This window comes from Pieris rapae, chromosome 10 (assembly GCF_905147795.1).
Source record: "Pieris rapae chromosome 10, ilPieRapa1.1, whole genome shotgun sequence".
Lineage (NCBI taxonomy): Eukaryota > Metazoa > Arthropoda > Insecta > Lepidoptera > Pieridae > Pieris > Pieris rapae.
The window spans coordinates 9,693,399-9,709,930 of NC_059518.1; the positions used below are offsets into that span (position 1 = coordinate 9,693,399).

The 16,532-nt window shown below is 34.9% G+C and overlaps 1 protein-coding gene across 7 annotated transcripts in view; it reads right to left on the bottom strand.

The window, feature by feature from the left end:
- Positions 1–16,532, bottom strand: part of LOC110996083 (nesprin-1) — a 142,446-nt gene that overhangs the window by 41,900 nt on the left and 84,014 nt on the right. For all 7 annotated transcript variants that reach the window (XM_045629721.1, XM_022263595.2, XM_045629720.1 and 4 more), the window contains 7 exons: positions 7,430–7,562; positions 6,935–7,107; positions 6,124–6,275; positions 1,257–2,049; positions 1,028–1,186; positions 743–955; positions 331–606 (listed from right to left, as the gene is read on the bottom strand). In XM_045629721.1, coding sequence (XP_045485677.1) covers positions 331–606; positions 743–955; positions 1,028–1,186; positions 1,257–2,049; positions 6,124–6,275; positions 6,935–7,107; positions 7,430–7,562 — 1,899 coding nt within the window. The remainder of the gene's footprint in view (positions 1–330; positions 607–742; positions 956–1,027; positions 1,187–1,256; positions 2,050–6,123; positions 6,276–6,934; positions 7,108–7,429; positions 7,563–16,532) is intronic.

Below are 16,532 nucleotides of genomic sequence, written 5' to 3' on the forward strand. Positions count from 1 at the left end.
CGTCTCTGAGAGGGTCGGCGTCCGGACCGCCGCGCTGTACGAGTAACTTGATGCGTTCGTTTCGTGCCTGAATTTTACTCTGAAGTGATTTTACTTTATCTCGACATTCCTATCAGAGGACCGTTTATAAGTTAGTAGGGGTAAAGGTTGGAAGAGAGAACAAAAAGAAAATAAATATGAATCGCGTGATCGGTGATAATATACAGGTGTATACGGTGCTGTAAGTGTTTCTTGATGAGAGAGCCTCACCACTCAATAAACAAAACTAGAAAATCGCTAGCCACCTACTAAATATCGGTGCCTGATGAAGCTAGACGTTGCGGTTCTTACCTGTTGGTGCTTGAGTTTCGTGTCTGGATCTCGAGGGCTGTAGTTGGGCTGAGCGGCATGCCTCAGCCGCTGTTCGGCCTCTAGCAACTGAGTGCGCAGGCGCACAATGTCAGCGCAGTAGACTTCCACTTGGGCGAGCGCGGCCGCCAACTGCTGAGCTTGGCCCGAAGTTCTAGCACCGAGTGAGTCTAAAGACTCGCAAAGATCTCGCGCTAGAATCTGAACTCCTTCGGGGAACTGGCTCTGCGAGGCTACGCCTTCCGGGCCAAAGTGTACCTGTTCACAAATAAAAGTTCAAGTGTTCAAATTCGCACTTGGATAACATGATCGAGACAACATTTGAATACGACCAGGAATTTTAAACCAACACCATGACTAAGCGACCCAAACCGAAAATATTACACAAACTCACGTTGAGTTTCTCGACGGCATAAGATATCTTTGTTTTCTGTGTTGATATGTCGTTAATGAGTTTCTCTCTCAGAGCAAGTCTATCTCTGAGTGGCTTCTTCGTGCTTTGAGGAGCCTCTAAGGTCCTCGTAGTAGCTTCTATCCAGTGGCCTACATCCTTTAATTTCTTTTCACACCTTTCCCATTCTTCTGCTAATTCTTGTAATAATCCATTCTGTAAATGAAAAAGCAATTTAATTAACAACCAGTTAAACAACATCCAAATCTTTTGTTAAAAAATACGGACTGTTTTAGCTAATTTCTTTTCGACATCGACTGTAGCATTTTCGGCCGCTTCCAATCTAGAAGGTAAATCTCCCGGACTTGTGACACGTTCTATAACTTCGATTTCTTTAGCCATGTCTGCCAAATTTTTAGCTTGCTGCTTACAACTTTTAAGAGCATTCTGAAAAATAAGAATAAGATAGTAGATTTTTATTTCTTACAATTAAAGCAACAACAGTAATAAATTATACCCCGTATTCAGTTTGTTTCTGTTGGGCCTCCTGCAAGTCGGCCAACGGAAGTGGCCGCGCAAGGAAAGCACGTTGTGTTTCTACCCATAGTAGGACCTTCTCCAACAAGGCAAGGAATCTAGCCACGGCATCACAAGCGTCTTCGACAGCAGTCTGGCGAGCTTCCAGTTCACTACAGACAGCGCTGAATTGTTCAGATAACGCCGTGACTGTGGATTGAATGAGTTGGCGTTCAGCAGCGTCCCTGCTTCCTTCTACAATCGCACGGGCATTACGGCTAAGTCTTTCCATGCGGTCTGCAATATTAGGAATTTCAGATCTGGTTGATACCAATCTTTCTTTGTATGCTTCTGGGGGTAGAGTCCTCTCTTTGGCTGTGAGCTCAGCCGCCCGGACCCACGCCTGGACGCTTTCGACGTCTGTTGCGTATTCGGTGCGGGCCGTCTTCGCTCTCTTCCACTCCCTCTCCTTCTCCTCCATGGCTGCGGCTAATGCTTCTGCTGATAATTCTAAAGCAGACAATTCCTGCGCAACGTCAGCTGGCGCCGAGCCTCCGTATCGCTTCCTACTATCTTCCGTGAAGCCCTTTGTTTTGTCAACTAGATCAGAAACTTGTTTTGCTAAATCACGGACACCGTCCGCGTCGTCTTCCCCGTATACGTAGAAGGTCCCGACTTTGGCGATGTAAACTTCGATCTGTTGCCGAAACTTTTCAATGTTTTCCGACACGCGATCGAATTCAGAAACGATTTCGTCTATCTCCGCGAGTCTCGCCGCAAGAGTCTGTCGCAATCTGTAACAAAAAAGGAACGTTATGCACGTATACAAAGTGTGCCGAGTTCCTAACAAATGGGGAATAGCTGCCAAAACGCGACGAAAATAAAACCGGCGCGGCGTGACGTGGTGTGACGGCGCAAGGTCGCAGCGGTTGCAATGTACCTTTTCGTTCGTGGCAGCGACTAGCGGCGATCCGCTCGCTATGCTCGCCCGTCGCTCAATGAAGCGCTCTATACATTCGACTACCGTGTCTAAATTTATTTTACGCGACCCAATGACATCATATTAAATTTTCGCTGCACTAATGTTTACGTTTAGCGCCGGCATATGTTCCGAGCATACGGTGACGTGAGCGGGCGACCTTGCGCAGTACTTGACAGGTGAAGAAATGAACTCATTGCGCAACCGAGGGACATGCGCTTATCGGCACCCCTAGCCGGCCGGCGCCGCAGCGTGTGGGCGAGGTAAACACTTAAAATCGCCTGCCAAAACCGTCGAGGGAAATAAAATCACCACAGTTCAACCGCGTGGACGGGTGAGTCACCGGACTATAAATAAACACTAATACATACAACGATACGGAGGCTCCGGATACGCGAGGTTATGTCGGTTGAAGGCATGCACCAAAATTGCAGGTGTTCACGTCGAATTTTACATAAAGGGTTGAACGATTCGTCCGCATTGCATGTGAGATGTTAAAGTTATGCTGAGTAATAACGAACGTTCTATGTATAGCACTGAGACGGCTCCAGTTTATACTGCAAGGCCCTGACCCATAAAACACGAACCGCGCATGCGCGAACCGATCTGAAATAGTCTAGCCGTTTGAATACGTAACGATTACACCCCCGACCACTGTCTGGTAACGCAATCGATTAAATATCAACCCTACGGTTCTGAGTTTATATTATATTTTACACCGAGCACGCATGTACTTAAACGCTGATTAGCTCAATTCTGTATCTCACGTTTAAGTGTTTTCTATGTAACGTTAATTTAATTCCAACGCGATCGTAATAACATGAACATTCTCGTTTCGCTTCAACTACGAGCTAAAAATAACTTACAACTTCCATATTTTGCTAGAAATATGTTCGTTTATGCCTGCTAACATTCAGAAATACGCCTCTTGAAAACCACACTGTACCAATACGCTAATAATAACATAGTCCTCCGATTCTCCAACAATGTCTATGAGTAAGCCGGCGTGTATTTTAAGTTCGGCAAATCAAATCACCATCGCACGTCTCAAGGCGCTAGTTACATCATTGACGAAATTATCATAAAAATTATTATATACGTCGCTCACTTAATCATTCAAATATTATCATTGCTTGGACGTGACGTCATTCTATCATTATATCACCGACAAATATAGATGGTAAAAAAAATTTAAGTTAATTTGTGGAGCTGGGAACCCTGACACAGATATTTTTCCTGAAAAGAGAACCCAAATCCAGCACGTTATAATTATAATTAATAAGTTATCATTTTTTACTGAAATTCTACCCTTATTATATTTAATTTATTTATAAATCAGTCTCAATAATAGCGTAAACAATTTGAAAAAAAAAACAGTAAAAAATGTTACTTAGAAAAACATTTACAATTGTTTCAACCAGATTTATTTCCTTCTAGAATAAGATACAAAAGTTACGAGTGTGGTAAGTCGTTTACAATATTGCTCATCTGCCAAGAACGCAATAACTTGTACCGAATACCATAAGTTTAATTCTGTCTCAGCAAAAAACCACTGTTATATAAAAATCTAGATAACATACATTTAATATTTGGTATTAAGGAATATTTAATTATCCCTAACTTTCGTTCTAACACAAATAATCATGATTTTCTCCCCCATGTAACCTGGAAGAGATCGCACGAAATTAAATTATTTTAATCGTGCTGTATCTCTGTACTATGGCAACAAAAGGTTAATAAATAAACTTTGGTTCAAAATTTCTGTCACTGTGACTTTAAAATAACATACTTAAACTGTGCCACATAAGTCTCAACAGTATAATGGGGAGAAAGAACCGGTTTTAAAGAAAAACTGAAGTCTAAAGAATAAATTTAAATGAAATAAGTTGAAACTGGTTGACGTATTCAGGCGGAACATTATTTCGTGTCTTTTTTTACGAAAAGGGCAGGAGACACACCTGACATTAACTGATACCGCCGCCCATGGACACTCAATGCCAAAGGGCTCGCAAGTGCGTTGCCGGCCTTTTTAGAATGAGTAGTATTTTTTTCTTAAAGGACCCTAAATCGTTTGTTCCAGCTGGTTCCACATAGTGGTGGTGCGCGGAAAAAATGCCTTAAAAACTCTTACTATTAATAAGCACTAAAACTTCACTTTATTCAAACGAATGTATCTTTAACTGATTAAAACCACAGATTATACTAACTATATCTGAAGAGGTTGTAAGAAGAGAATTCTTCCATTAATATTTGCAATATTAATAACTGCGTATTAGTTAATTATACGACTGAAGCCAGCTAAGATAATGTTCAAGTGTACCGGAAAATCTGTTTAAGAATTCGCTATTTACGCAGTGCATTTGAAATCGTCACGCCACATTAGCGCATATTTTCTTCGTTTCTAAACAAAGTTTTTTTTTAAATAATCGGACAGACGGCTCACCTGTTGTTAAGTGATGCCACCGCCCATGGACACACGCAATAACAGAGGGCTCGCGAATACACTATCGGTCTTTAAACCTTTTATCTTGACCCTTATTCGAATTGGTTCGGAAATACTTCAGTGGGCAGCTGTTTCTACATATTGGCGGTGCGCAGCAGGAACTGTCTAAACTTTTTGAGCCGTTTCTAACGAGAGCGAAAGGGATTTTGCCGGAAATCGTTTATATATATTTATATGGTTTTGAATTGGATTGGACGCAATAAATGTGGGAAAAATTAAGAGAGTTTGAGTGCCATTTCCTTTGGCTTCTTGGTTCCGATTAGAGTCGATACTTAGCGCCAAGTGTGTCAAAAACGTATTGACATTCGAGAGTCATAGTTAGCGGTAAGTCATACTTAAAATCTAACTGCGAATACCAAATGAAACATCAAGAAGAACTTAAATTTAAATAATATACGTTTTAGCTACTTTAAAACAATTAATATTAACCAACTAACAAATTAAAAAAATAAGTAGTATTTACTTGTTCTAAAGCATGTAAGTTATTTCAAAGCCAATTAGCAAGAACAAAGTGTTCTGCTTAGCGACACTTGAAGAGCATCTTCAATCTGAAATGTTCACTTTTGTTTACATGATTTACTTAAGTGGATATATTCTATGTACACAGATACTATGTGTACTATATACATAAACTGTAAATTAATTGTTATAGTAACTTAAATTTACCTCATGAACATATATATGTTATAATATTATGTACTTATCTATGGCAAAATTATTCAAACTTTAATAATTGGTTTCTCGATGGTTCCATGTTTAGTGTTAATGAATCCAAAGCCAGTAAATACTTCCACGTTGGTCTTCTGTCTTTTTTTAATTTTGATAAAATTTTGTCTTTTCATACATTACCTTTTAAACCTTACATCTAGTACTTACCATTATCCTATAATTATTTACATCAATCTACAACACTTAATAAAATTCTATGAAATTTTGATAAATTGTTTTTTTTAAAATCCGCTAATGTATAGAATAATAAATACTGAGTACAGCGCCATCTACTTCCAAGCCAGTAAATCTTATCTTTCTACAAAACATGTAAAATACTACATCACTTTAAATACTATATACATCATTTAAATGAATGTAAGCATTTAAATTATTTATTTATAAATTCACGCATTAGTCCAAAGAGAGGCAAAGACCACGGATCTTGCAATCTCTGGCTTCATCCACATTCATGCTGGTCGGTTATGAGTACCCTTAACTTTTCCTACTCCTGTATTTTGTCAAAGTATGTATGACAAGACTTCACTATCTACGTTTCCCCTGTAAAACTGGTAATCCGCCTATCAATCATCCGTTCATGGTCAAACGACCTAACAATTCCCTTTCGTACCTATAAAAATTTACCAATTTAAACATTATACATTCACTCATACTCACTTCTCATAGGCGTCTGCAAGATCTTGTACACCGGCGCGCGTTTCTTCAGCCAACTGCTGCGAATGTGGTGTAAGTAGGGATACGACGAAATCCGCGTGCTCCAACAAGTCGTCGCGACTCTCTTCAAGGCTTGATACTTCGGTCTGCAGCTCCTAATAAAAAAAATCACAATTGTGTAAGTTGTAGTCTGAAAATCGAAAACCATAAGTTACTAACTAATATACTATGAACATTACATTATCAATAATTCGAATTTCCTTTATCTAACCTAAATAAACCATCTTGACATGACATCAACCATGTTTGACAGCTACAGCGCTACCGAAAGATAGAGAAGAAAGAGAACACCTACTTGCCTAAAAACAAATGAGAAATGAGGAGCCAAGTATGACTTATACTGAAATGTGAGCGTACTTAATCAGGCTTTGCTTCCTTGCTTCAGTCTAACCTACACTTTACTGAGAGGATTTAAAAAATAACTTAATGGCACATCAACCTTTTTAGATCTAGGCCTCAGACTTTTGTATCTATTTCATTATTATTTGTGACTATTAGGCAGGGAGATGATCAGCCTGTGTCGACTTTTTGGGTCGAAGCCGGGTTCCTCAAGATGTTTTCCTGCACCGAATGCGAATTCAAGCGAATGTCAAATGTGCATATAGAAAAAACGTTCAAGACACAGCCGGGGATCAAACCTACAAACTCAGGGATGAGAGTCGCTGAAGCCACTAGGTCAACACTCTATAAGTGCCAGGGCTAAATTCGTCATGTAACATGTAGTTTCTAAGACCCATTTTATTATTTTTCTCACCTGCAGAGCATGCCTTGTGTCCACAGCGCGTCTCCTTGTACTTGGACTAGCGTCCAACTGTCGAAGCCTGTCGTTAGCAGCTGTGATGGCAGACGAAAGACTTCTTTGTGTGTCCAGTAGTTGGGTCCAACGGTGGAGTTGCGTGTCTGCGGTTGTTGCACGCTTGGCTAAGCCTGGTATAATAAATACTCGATCAAGTACGATAAATTAATAAAAAAAACGTATCAGTTATAAAGATTGATACCGAACTAAGAATATATGTATACATAAATTAACTGCTTCAACATATGTATTTATTAACGTTACATTACTTGTTTTCAAGTAACATTAATTATTAGGGACGCAACGTAGCCTTATCACTAATAAGCGACCCATTTCAGGCAACCCTAGGAAGGAAAATCTTTTAAAAAAAGAATTACTAAAAATAAAATTACAAGTAACACGGAAAAATTATACAATTAATTTGATATACAACGAAATTTATCTAACATATACCTTCGCATGCGATATTCCAACGTTCAGCGAGTTCCCTCGTTCGGTGCTCGACGCGTTCACCGCTGGCTGCGTCGGCGCCGCTCGACAACTCGCGAGCACGCTCCCGAACTACGTCGAGAAGCGGCTGCTGGTTCTAAAAAAAAAATTGGTTGCCTGTAGAGTCGGTATACGGGCGAAAGTTTTAGTGACTTTGAGTGGTAAAATAATTTTAATGTGAATATTCATTCGTATAGCAGGAAGAAGGATGAAATAAACTTTTTATGTCTGTCTCTCTCGCTCTTAGGCGGGCTAACCATGCCCGAGTGGTAGGGACGCGTGCCTCTCACTCGCTCTCATTGTGAGCGCATAACGTGAGCGGAGCGTAACGCAGTTTCTTGAAGTGTCACCTGGCAAACCAATTTATAAGACGTTGTCACGTCAAAAATTACTATTATGTGATGTGTTTTAGAGTCTATAGTAATAATGATTTAGTAAAACAATTTAAAATTCTTGCATGTGGGTTGTTTTAATTCGTTATTTGTCAAACCTAAGTAGTCATTTGTATTTTTTTTTTGTAAAGAAACGTATGTATAAATTTTTTAAATTTAATAAATCGTTTATTTAAATAAACTTGAATAATGGGACAATATAATGAAAAACTGAAATTGAAATTACAAATAATTTTAATACATAAACATTGTTCCGTGGCAATTTCAATGAAAACATCTTTCATATAATTAGTGAAGGTAATAAAAATAAGTGGAAGTAAATAAAAATTAAATTTTAATAAAAATGAGCTTTAAATTCTCTTGTTTGTAAAAACTATTATTTCTTTGTAAACTGAACTGCATAAATAACGCTTTCAAAATAAACATTCCTCATGTCTTGCAAATATTTAAATGGTCCATTGTTTAACTTACACAACGACGCAATAATGTATTCCCACTTAAACCAACTTACAGACGATTTGTAAAAACACTTAGAAAATCTGACACACATGAAAATGACTATATACTACTTAGCCTGAGTTTTGGCACAATTTAAAATGACTTGATTCGTTGATTCACCCAAGACGAAGTGTATCGTAAATATATTCTTATCATATCACCGGCGAAAGTATTAAAAACAGTTATGTTGCATAGTTTATTTACAATGTTATCAGTGATAAGCGATAACTAGCGAAATTTCGTCGTACCGTGTCGATAATGACCTTGTCGATATTAGATTTAACATTCTTGTGATTTTTAAAAATAAATAATAAATAAATCGTTTATTTGCAAAGAAAGCGGTAAAGTTTGATTAATATTAAAGAACAACGCACAATCAGCCATATAAAAATAGGCATGTAAATGTCATATAATCTATGTATAGGGAAATAGGGATTCACTTTTATAATGAATCCCTATTTCCCTATACATATGTATATAAACGGCTGGACCGATTTCGCTTATTCTTTATTAACTGTATTTGTTATTGTCAGAAGGTTCTTATTAAAAAAAAAAATTGTGTGTGACTAAGTCTTACTCCCTTATTTTGACGAACTGGAGACACAATTTGCGACTTATCTTAAATCTTTCTTTTTAATCTCTCTTGTTTGAATTTTCATCGGCAACGGCAAATGTAGGTAGTTCGTGGTGAATCTAATTTACTGCTCCCGAGTTTGTTTTAGTAATAAATTAGGTTTCGATTGCATTCCTTTATTTTATCATTACGACTTAGTAGAACCTGGAAACCTTTATAGACCTGGTTCTCTACTCTAATATTACGAGAGAAGACTTTCTTTGCCTGTTATGAATTAAATCTAAAACTACCAAACAGATTTTAAAAATTCACTCGCACAAAATGATATTATTGACATCACAATAACACAACAGATGAATAAGATTAAATATATGGAAACCAACGATGCCTTACATCTGTAAGATAACATCTGATAGTTGCAGTAAGTCCGCTCTTCATAAGGAAACTTCTTCCAACTTTAACTCAGCGTAACATGGTTATATAGCTTTACTAAGAGTTAACTCTTAGTAAAGCTATATAAATGTTAAGCAAAGTTTAAGATTTCGTCTTTAACAAGAATTCACGTGACGTTATAAATATTTATCCACGCACGATAGTTCATAGATTTTATGCATCTCAATGTCAGCCTTAGAGCATAGGCGGAAACAATAAATACCTTTTAATCCTTATTTCGAGATACTTCAGCCGGAAATAGAAACTCGCCAATTTGTAAAACATAATGAAGTCATCGCCATTGACTTTGAGGTTACACGATTAATCTAACCAACGTTATGACGACAATATTAACATTTATACAAATATTTTAACTGGAGGACTATTATTAAATAATTTTATATTGAGAGAAATTCTCATATATATATGATACTATGTAAAAAAATGTTGTTGTACAAACCTCGTTTTAATATTTTAATACATAAAATCAATTTAGGACTTTCACTGCAAATTAAAGATACATAGTCAATGAAATGCTCAACATTTACAAATCAACCTTCTATATATAAAATAAATACTAGAACATTAATCAAAATATATTATTAAATGTAGTCCCTTTAGGCAGGGTTCCGAAGATACTGGCAGCGTTCCCCCTTTGAATAGCTAGACTAATTCTTTGTCTGAGGTAGCTTTTCGGTCTCCTGTGACCTTTTGGCATTTCCTTAAAACCCCTTATAGCGTTAGGACCGCGCGGACCAAGAATCACGACATTAAATGGTACAAAATGATATTAGACCCCTATACAATGCACATTTTTAACTATAATGTCAGGATGTCAAAGTTGCTTTATCCAAAAACATGAAGGAAAACGAGCATATTGGCCATGACCTTGGAACTTGCATGGTTATCGCATAACCGCTATTTTTAGCGTCGCTCCACATGGTCAAACGTGAGCGGTGACTAAAGTATTTCAGACCTTTAATATTTAAAATATAAAAGTAGAAATATCACATTCATGCCTATATTTTTAATACGGCATTATCTCTTTTTAATATCACTATGACAATGACATCTATGACAATTATATTCGAATTGTACTAACGATTACTAAATTGTATATTTCTGTTTGTTAAAAATTTAGGATCATTTTCAAAACTTGTCATCATTAGGAAGCTCAGTATATAACTTAATGTTAGATAGGATTTATTAATACTAAATAAAAAAAATAAATGTTCGGCCATGCGAAGCCTGTAAAGACCCGTTAATTGTAAGTTACCATGCGTTGAACTATGTTATTATTACATTTAACAAAGTATAGTAATAGGTTATTAAATATAACAATTAATTATTTACATTTACGACATTAACTACGATACTATATTCTCTAAAAGAAATTAACTTGGAAAATTATTATAACCTAACCATATTTCTGTATTATATGGTTTATTTTGTTTATCAAATACTGTCAAATCCACTGAGAGAGTATATAAGGCAATTGATATTAGTTTGCAATTGACGGATATGAGTGTAATATTTAAATTAACCACTAAGCATCATGTTGTTCCACATTAAAGAAAAGCGGAAAACTGGAATTGTGTAGCAGAACGACATCTGATTACATCTTAATTAGATTACACTTGCGTTTGATAAATCTGAATAATAAATTTAAATATATCTTATATGTTCCTGCTCCTCTTATTAAAAAATACTTATTGATGTAATACTTCTTTAGGAGCGATAGAAAAAAATTACAAGAGTAAATTTTTACGAAGCGCGCGCACACCGACACCCTGAAGTAAGCTATATATTTTAGTTTTTTGTGACATCTATAAGCTTTATATTAACTAATTAGATAATGCTATATTTATATATATTTTCATTGTTATTTTTGAAAAGATTATCTATATCTTGTTACGCCAAAGAAGTATAACTTCTAACATACATAAATACGTGTGTGTACATAATACACACATTTATTATGTAATAAAGACAGGATTAGATGAATATTAACGGCTTATAGTTAATAATAATTAGCGATACTTTTTGTATATATGTACACATTTTTAAAGTAATTAATAGAAATAAATATTTTTTATAAACGTTTTAACCTACAGGCTACAAGTATTTTCGAAGCCAAAAATATTACATTAATTAGAAAGTCTAGGTTATTTAGTGGTTCTGTACTTAATAAATAATATTGTAATGAATTTAAGATTAGAGAATTGAATTGTGAGAATTCATCACAATATGTATCGCACTATAGTACAAACAAATATAATTTTATCCAATTAAATTGTGAGAATTCATCACAATATGTATCGCACTATAGTACAAACAAATATAATTTTATCCAATTAAATTATTCACATTTTTACGATAAAACAAACCTGGTAAATGTATAAGTTTTTAAGGATTTACACACAATTTTATAACTTAAAGCGTCGTTGAACAATTCATTGTAATATGGAGACCGGTTCAGACAACCTAGATATTAATCAGGATACAATACACCGAGCCGAGACCACATAAAGGGCAGACGAGAAAGTTGAGTTATTTAAAAAATTCATGGCGGTACAACCTTTGGAATTGACCGTCGATATCTGTTTCGTGATAAATTCGAATAGGCAAGTAGGTATTCCGCCTGCACCTGACACACGCTGTAGTTTTTTATGGTTTGAGGCATGGTTTTACATTATTTCCTGCACCGTACAAGCAAGTGCAAACAGAACGTCCATAACAACCGGAATTTAAACCTACGACGGAGATCGCACATTGAAACCACTGCTTCTTACTTCATTCTTCCGATTTATATAAATAGACTATAGGCAGGCTTGAATCTTGTTACCAAATATTACAAGCATAATTATTGTGAATTAATAATAATTGATTGCTAACTTGACCAGGCACGCAAAAGCCCAAAAAATCATACCCTATTTTCTGTGTCCGCATAAAACCAATGTTTATACGTAGCACAATTTGCAAGGATATTCGTTAAACAGTGTGAACTAACTGATAATTTCCTTAAAATAAACATTACAACAGTAAAATATTCACTTATCGGGGTGAACCTCTAATAACTGATAGTTACGAAATGTAAGAATGACGAAAATTACACAATAATTACATATTTATTTTTGTACGATAAACAAAATGCCAAAAAAATTAGTAGCTATTATATATGTTTAAACGGAGCCCTGTATGACTGATGCGAAATCATAATTATTAAAATTACAGCTCAACTTTAAATTTCAATGAATGAAGCTGAAAATACTAAACAAATTGTTTAATAATAATTGTGAAACCGGAAACCAACCAAAACTGTAATGTCACGTATGACATCAATCAACACTCACCTTCCTTTTTCGCGGAATTTTTAAAACTTACAAATCCGTAATCTAAGTAGTCACGTAAATACAAATGCACAATGAGAAAGTTGATTGTGTTTTTGATGTCGGCGTTCTCATTGCTCTGTGTTCGGACGATGACTGAGAGGCCTTGAATTGACAACATTGCATGACATCACCAGTTAAGGCAACGTTTCGCTAATTGTACAATCATTTTCATAGTGATTCAGTATAGGGTTCCAAACTTCCGACGGTTAGCGACAGGTGTCCGGTGTTTTGTAATAATATTGCTCGGACATTTAAAAAAAACTAATAACGTATTTAAAAGTTACGTCTGTCATTCTAAAATTGAAAATGATTCAGCAATATTTAAAATATTTATCTTATTGACTCTAAATTTAGTAGATAACAGTATTCATTTAATTCAATATAAAGATGAGAGTACTATAGTGCATTTATTATTATACAGAAACACGAATCATATTCTAATTGTCCTTTCCATTACTACTGAAATTTTCAAAATTGGGGTAAATAGTTCTTCCTACTATACCTCGGTATAACATTACAACAAAGCAAAGAGAAAACATCATATTGCATTACTGTAACAGTATTAATTACAAAACCACTAACCAAAAGTAATTCTAGGCAAAATATATTGTTACCTAGATTATACAAGCCCCAGAGTCTAGACGGGAACAGCCATCATTTATATAAAAGGGGGCTTCGAAGAAACAGCGGAATTCCCCAATGTATTGATTGCAATGACAATTGGGGCGATTGTAAACGCTTAATAGAGGTTTTCACTCAAATGCATGTATAACTTCATATTAAAATTATTTTTAAATTTTGCGTACAAAAAGAGTAAACCGTGTCAATAATATCATATTGGATCTTTATAAACGCTATCAAAACAAAATATTGTGTTCTTAGTATTCGATAATATAAATGATAGATTAATTTTTGAATTTGTATGGGCCTGATTAATTAATTTCAGTGAAATCAAAATTAATAAATTAAATCATTTTAATATGTGAAATTTATTTCACATATTTATATTATAATCTAACCTCAGTAGTTGCTATTATAACACTTCGTAAAATAAAGACCATTTAACTCTAAGCGAGACAATGGTATTGTATATGTCGTAGTAAAGTGGTTAAATCAAGGAATCAATTGAATCTCTAGACAGTTGTCATGATCGCCATCTTGCATTATCAATCAACACGCTGGCTTTCGGTCAGACAGATATAAAGGTTTTCGACGATTTAAATCAAATGCTAGCGACTTGATCGAATATCGATCTCTGTCTAGAGATTTAATTAACTCTCTGATTTAATTGCTTTACTGCGACATATATATCAACAACAAGTTTTAAAGCAATACTGTTGTATTTTTTTAAATTTATATTTAATCCATAATATACATCTTCCTCATGCATTACACTTTAACCTGAACTTATTTCTTCACAATCAAAACATACTAGGTTTTTGTAGATTTTTGCAAAAAAATTATAAATACGTGGTACAATGCTCGCTCATATCGATTAACCATGAAGCAATTGTGGTATCGCATTAACATACACACAATGGCTGTAATTGGAACATGTAAATGAAACTAGTACATTTCTGACTGACATTAAATTTCATTGAAACATTGTTTCTTTTATATAATATATCTAATTGCAGCCTATCGAAGATTTCTAAAAGGATATTTAAAAACCTAATGCCACAAAAGTTAACTCACGAGCGACTCTAAGCAGAACTGAGAACATTAAGCAAAGCTAATTTCTTTTTAAAAATTAAAACACTTTTTTTTAAACTAAGTCTAATTGTACCGTTTCACCTCAAGTAGGTATCTGTCGCCTTTGATTACACCGTCAACACAATTCGACTGTGACGAAAGAAATTTTAGTTTTAAAATTCTTTTTTTTATATAGAACTGGGGGCAAACGAGCAAGAGGCTCACCCGATGTTAAGTGATAGCGCCACCCACGGACACTCTCAATGCCAGAGGGCTCGCGAGTGCGTAGCCGGCTTAAGAATTCGACACATTAATTTTATGTATTTATAAAGGGGATAAGTTTCGGTGCAAATTAGCTATTAATTTAACTTACTAATATAAAAGTTCTTTACGCAGTTGTGGGTTAAATAAAATAGCCATATATTTTACGAAATATAGACGCTGTACGTCGCCTTAAGAGCGATCAAGGGTCGTGATGTGAATTCAATATAATTCAGGCTGGCTTTTGATAATTGTATTACTGACCGATGTCTGGACAAGATGTGACATTTTAAAGAAGATTGAATAACAACTGAAACGCGTTCTGAAATCGGTTCGCACCGGTGATTTTTTTTGTAGATATTAATATATTTTTTGTTCCATCATCAACAGTTTTCGCAAGAGATTCGTTGAAAGATATAAAGGCTTTTTTTCAACTTGAGTAACATTGTTATAATTTTTGTAGTGTCCTTTTTTTGTAATTTTATTTAACCAATTTGGTTCAACGATTATGTAGTATTCGAATGGTGACAGAATTTTTAAAATCGTTTAGTAACAAACAGTAGTTTTTGAGCCAATTCGTTACAAACATACTTACATACAACTCTTTATAATGTATAGATTAAACTACTTTTACGTAAAATAACTCAATGCCGCCAAAAAAAGAAAAGCCTTCAGTATTTAATACTAGTTCGTATAGTGAAAGAAAATATCGTGTGGAAACTGTATTAGACTCATTACATTAAGTTGACGTGGTTATTAGACAAAACAAATTATCACGAAACATATCTAGGGCCCAGACCCGAACGGTATTTAAATGATAAATAGTAGGTTCTTTTTAACTGACTTTAAATAACCATACCGGTTATCAATTTGACGTGTTTAAAAAAAAATACAATGTTATCGACCTACAAAGTGACGCTTTTAGAATCTAGTATTCAAAGTTGGTAACCATTGATTATTTAAATGTAATGTTAAAAGTTTGACTTCAGAGTAATTTGTATACGTTACATATAAACCCACAAATGTCATACAATTCGAACTTTAGTAAAAAATATAACCTAAAATTGACTTATGTTACTTTGAAACCCCCATTACGAAAAAGATTGGTGCTTATACCTATTATACCCATAAATTAAAGTTATTTTTATTACTAAGACAATGAAACAGTTCCGTATTCCGCAAGAATAATAATTTTAGAAACTAAATAAATAGGAAATGGGTGGCCGCCGGTAATGCATAAACTTGAACCATAAGCGGCAAGTGCATTCAACTCAAAATACCGTTTGCGTAGCGAAATCTGTATTTGAATTTCATCGGTAATAAAGTATATATTTAGATAATAAAATGTTTCTTTTTGTGCTTTAAAATTCCCTATTTATTAAGGATTGCGTACTGTTTATGACATTTTCCTTTGAATGATTGTTATGTAGAGGGAGGGTAAAACTTGCTGAGTTTCTTGCCCGTTCTTCTCAGAACAAGGTAGTTTTGCGAACGGATGGCGTAGTTTTGCTTTTTCGCGAATTTTGTAAACGTTTTTGACATTCATAAGAGGCATCTAATTTGAATAAATGAATTTTGATTGATTGTTTGTAGTTGTATCACTCTTGTTATAACAATTTTACAGAAATTGGCCATATACACGTATATGCTCATAAAGAGTAATTAATACACTCAAATACTGAATCGATTACACCCTGAGAATGCTACATGCCTAAGGCAAGATTTACTTCCGAAATATTATGAAGATAAGGCCAGAAATTAAAGCTGGGATTTTTTATATCACATAATATAACATGTTTCCCTGACGTCAAACTAATGACACTTAA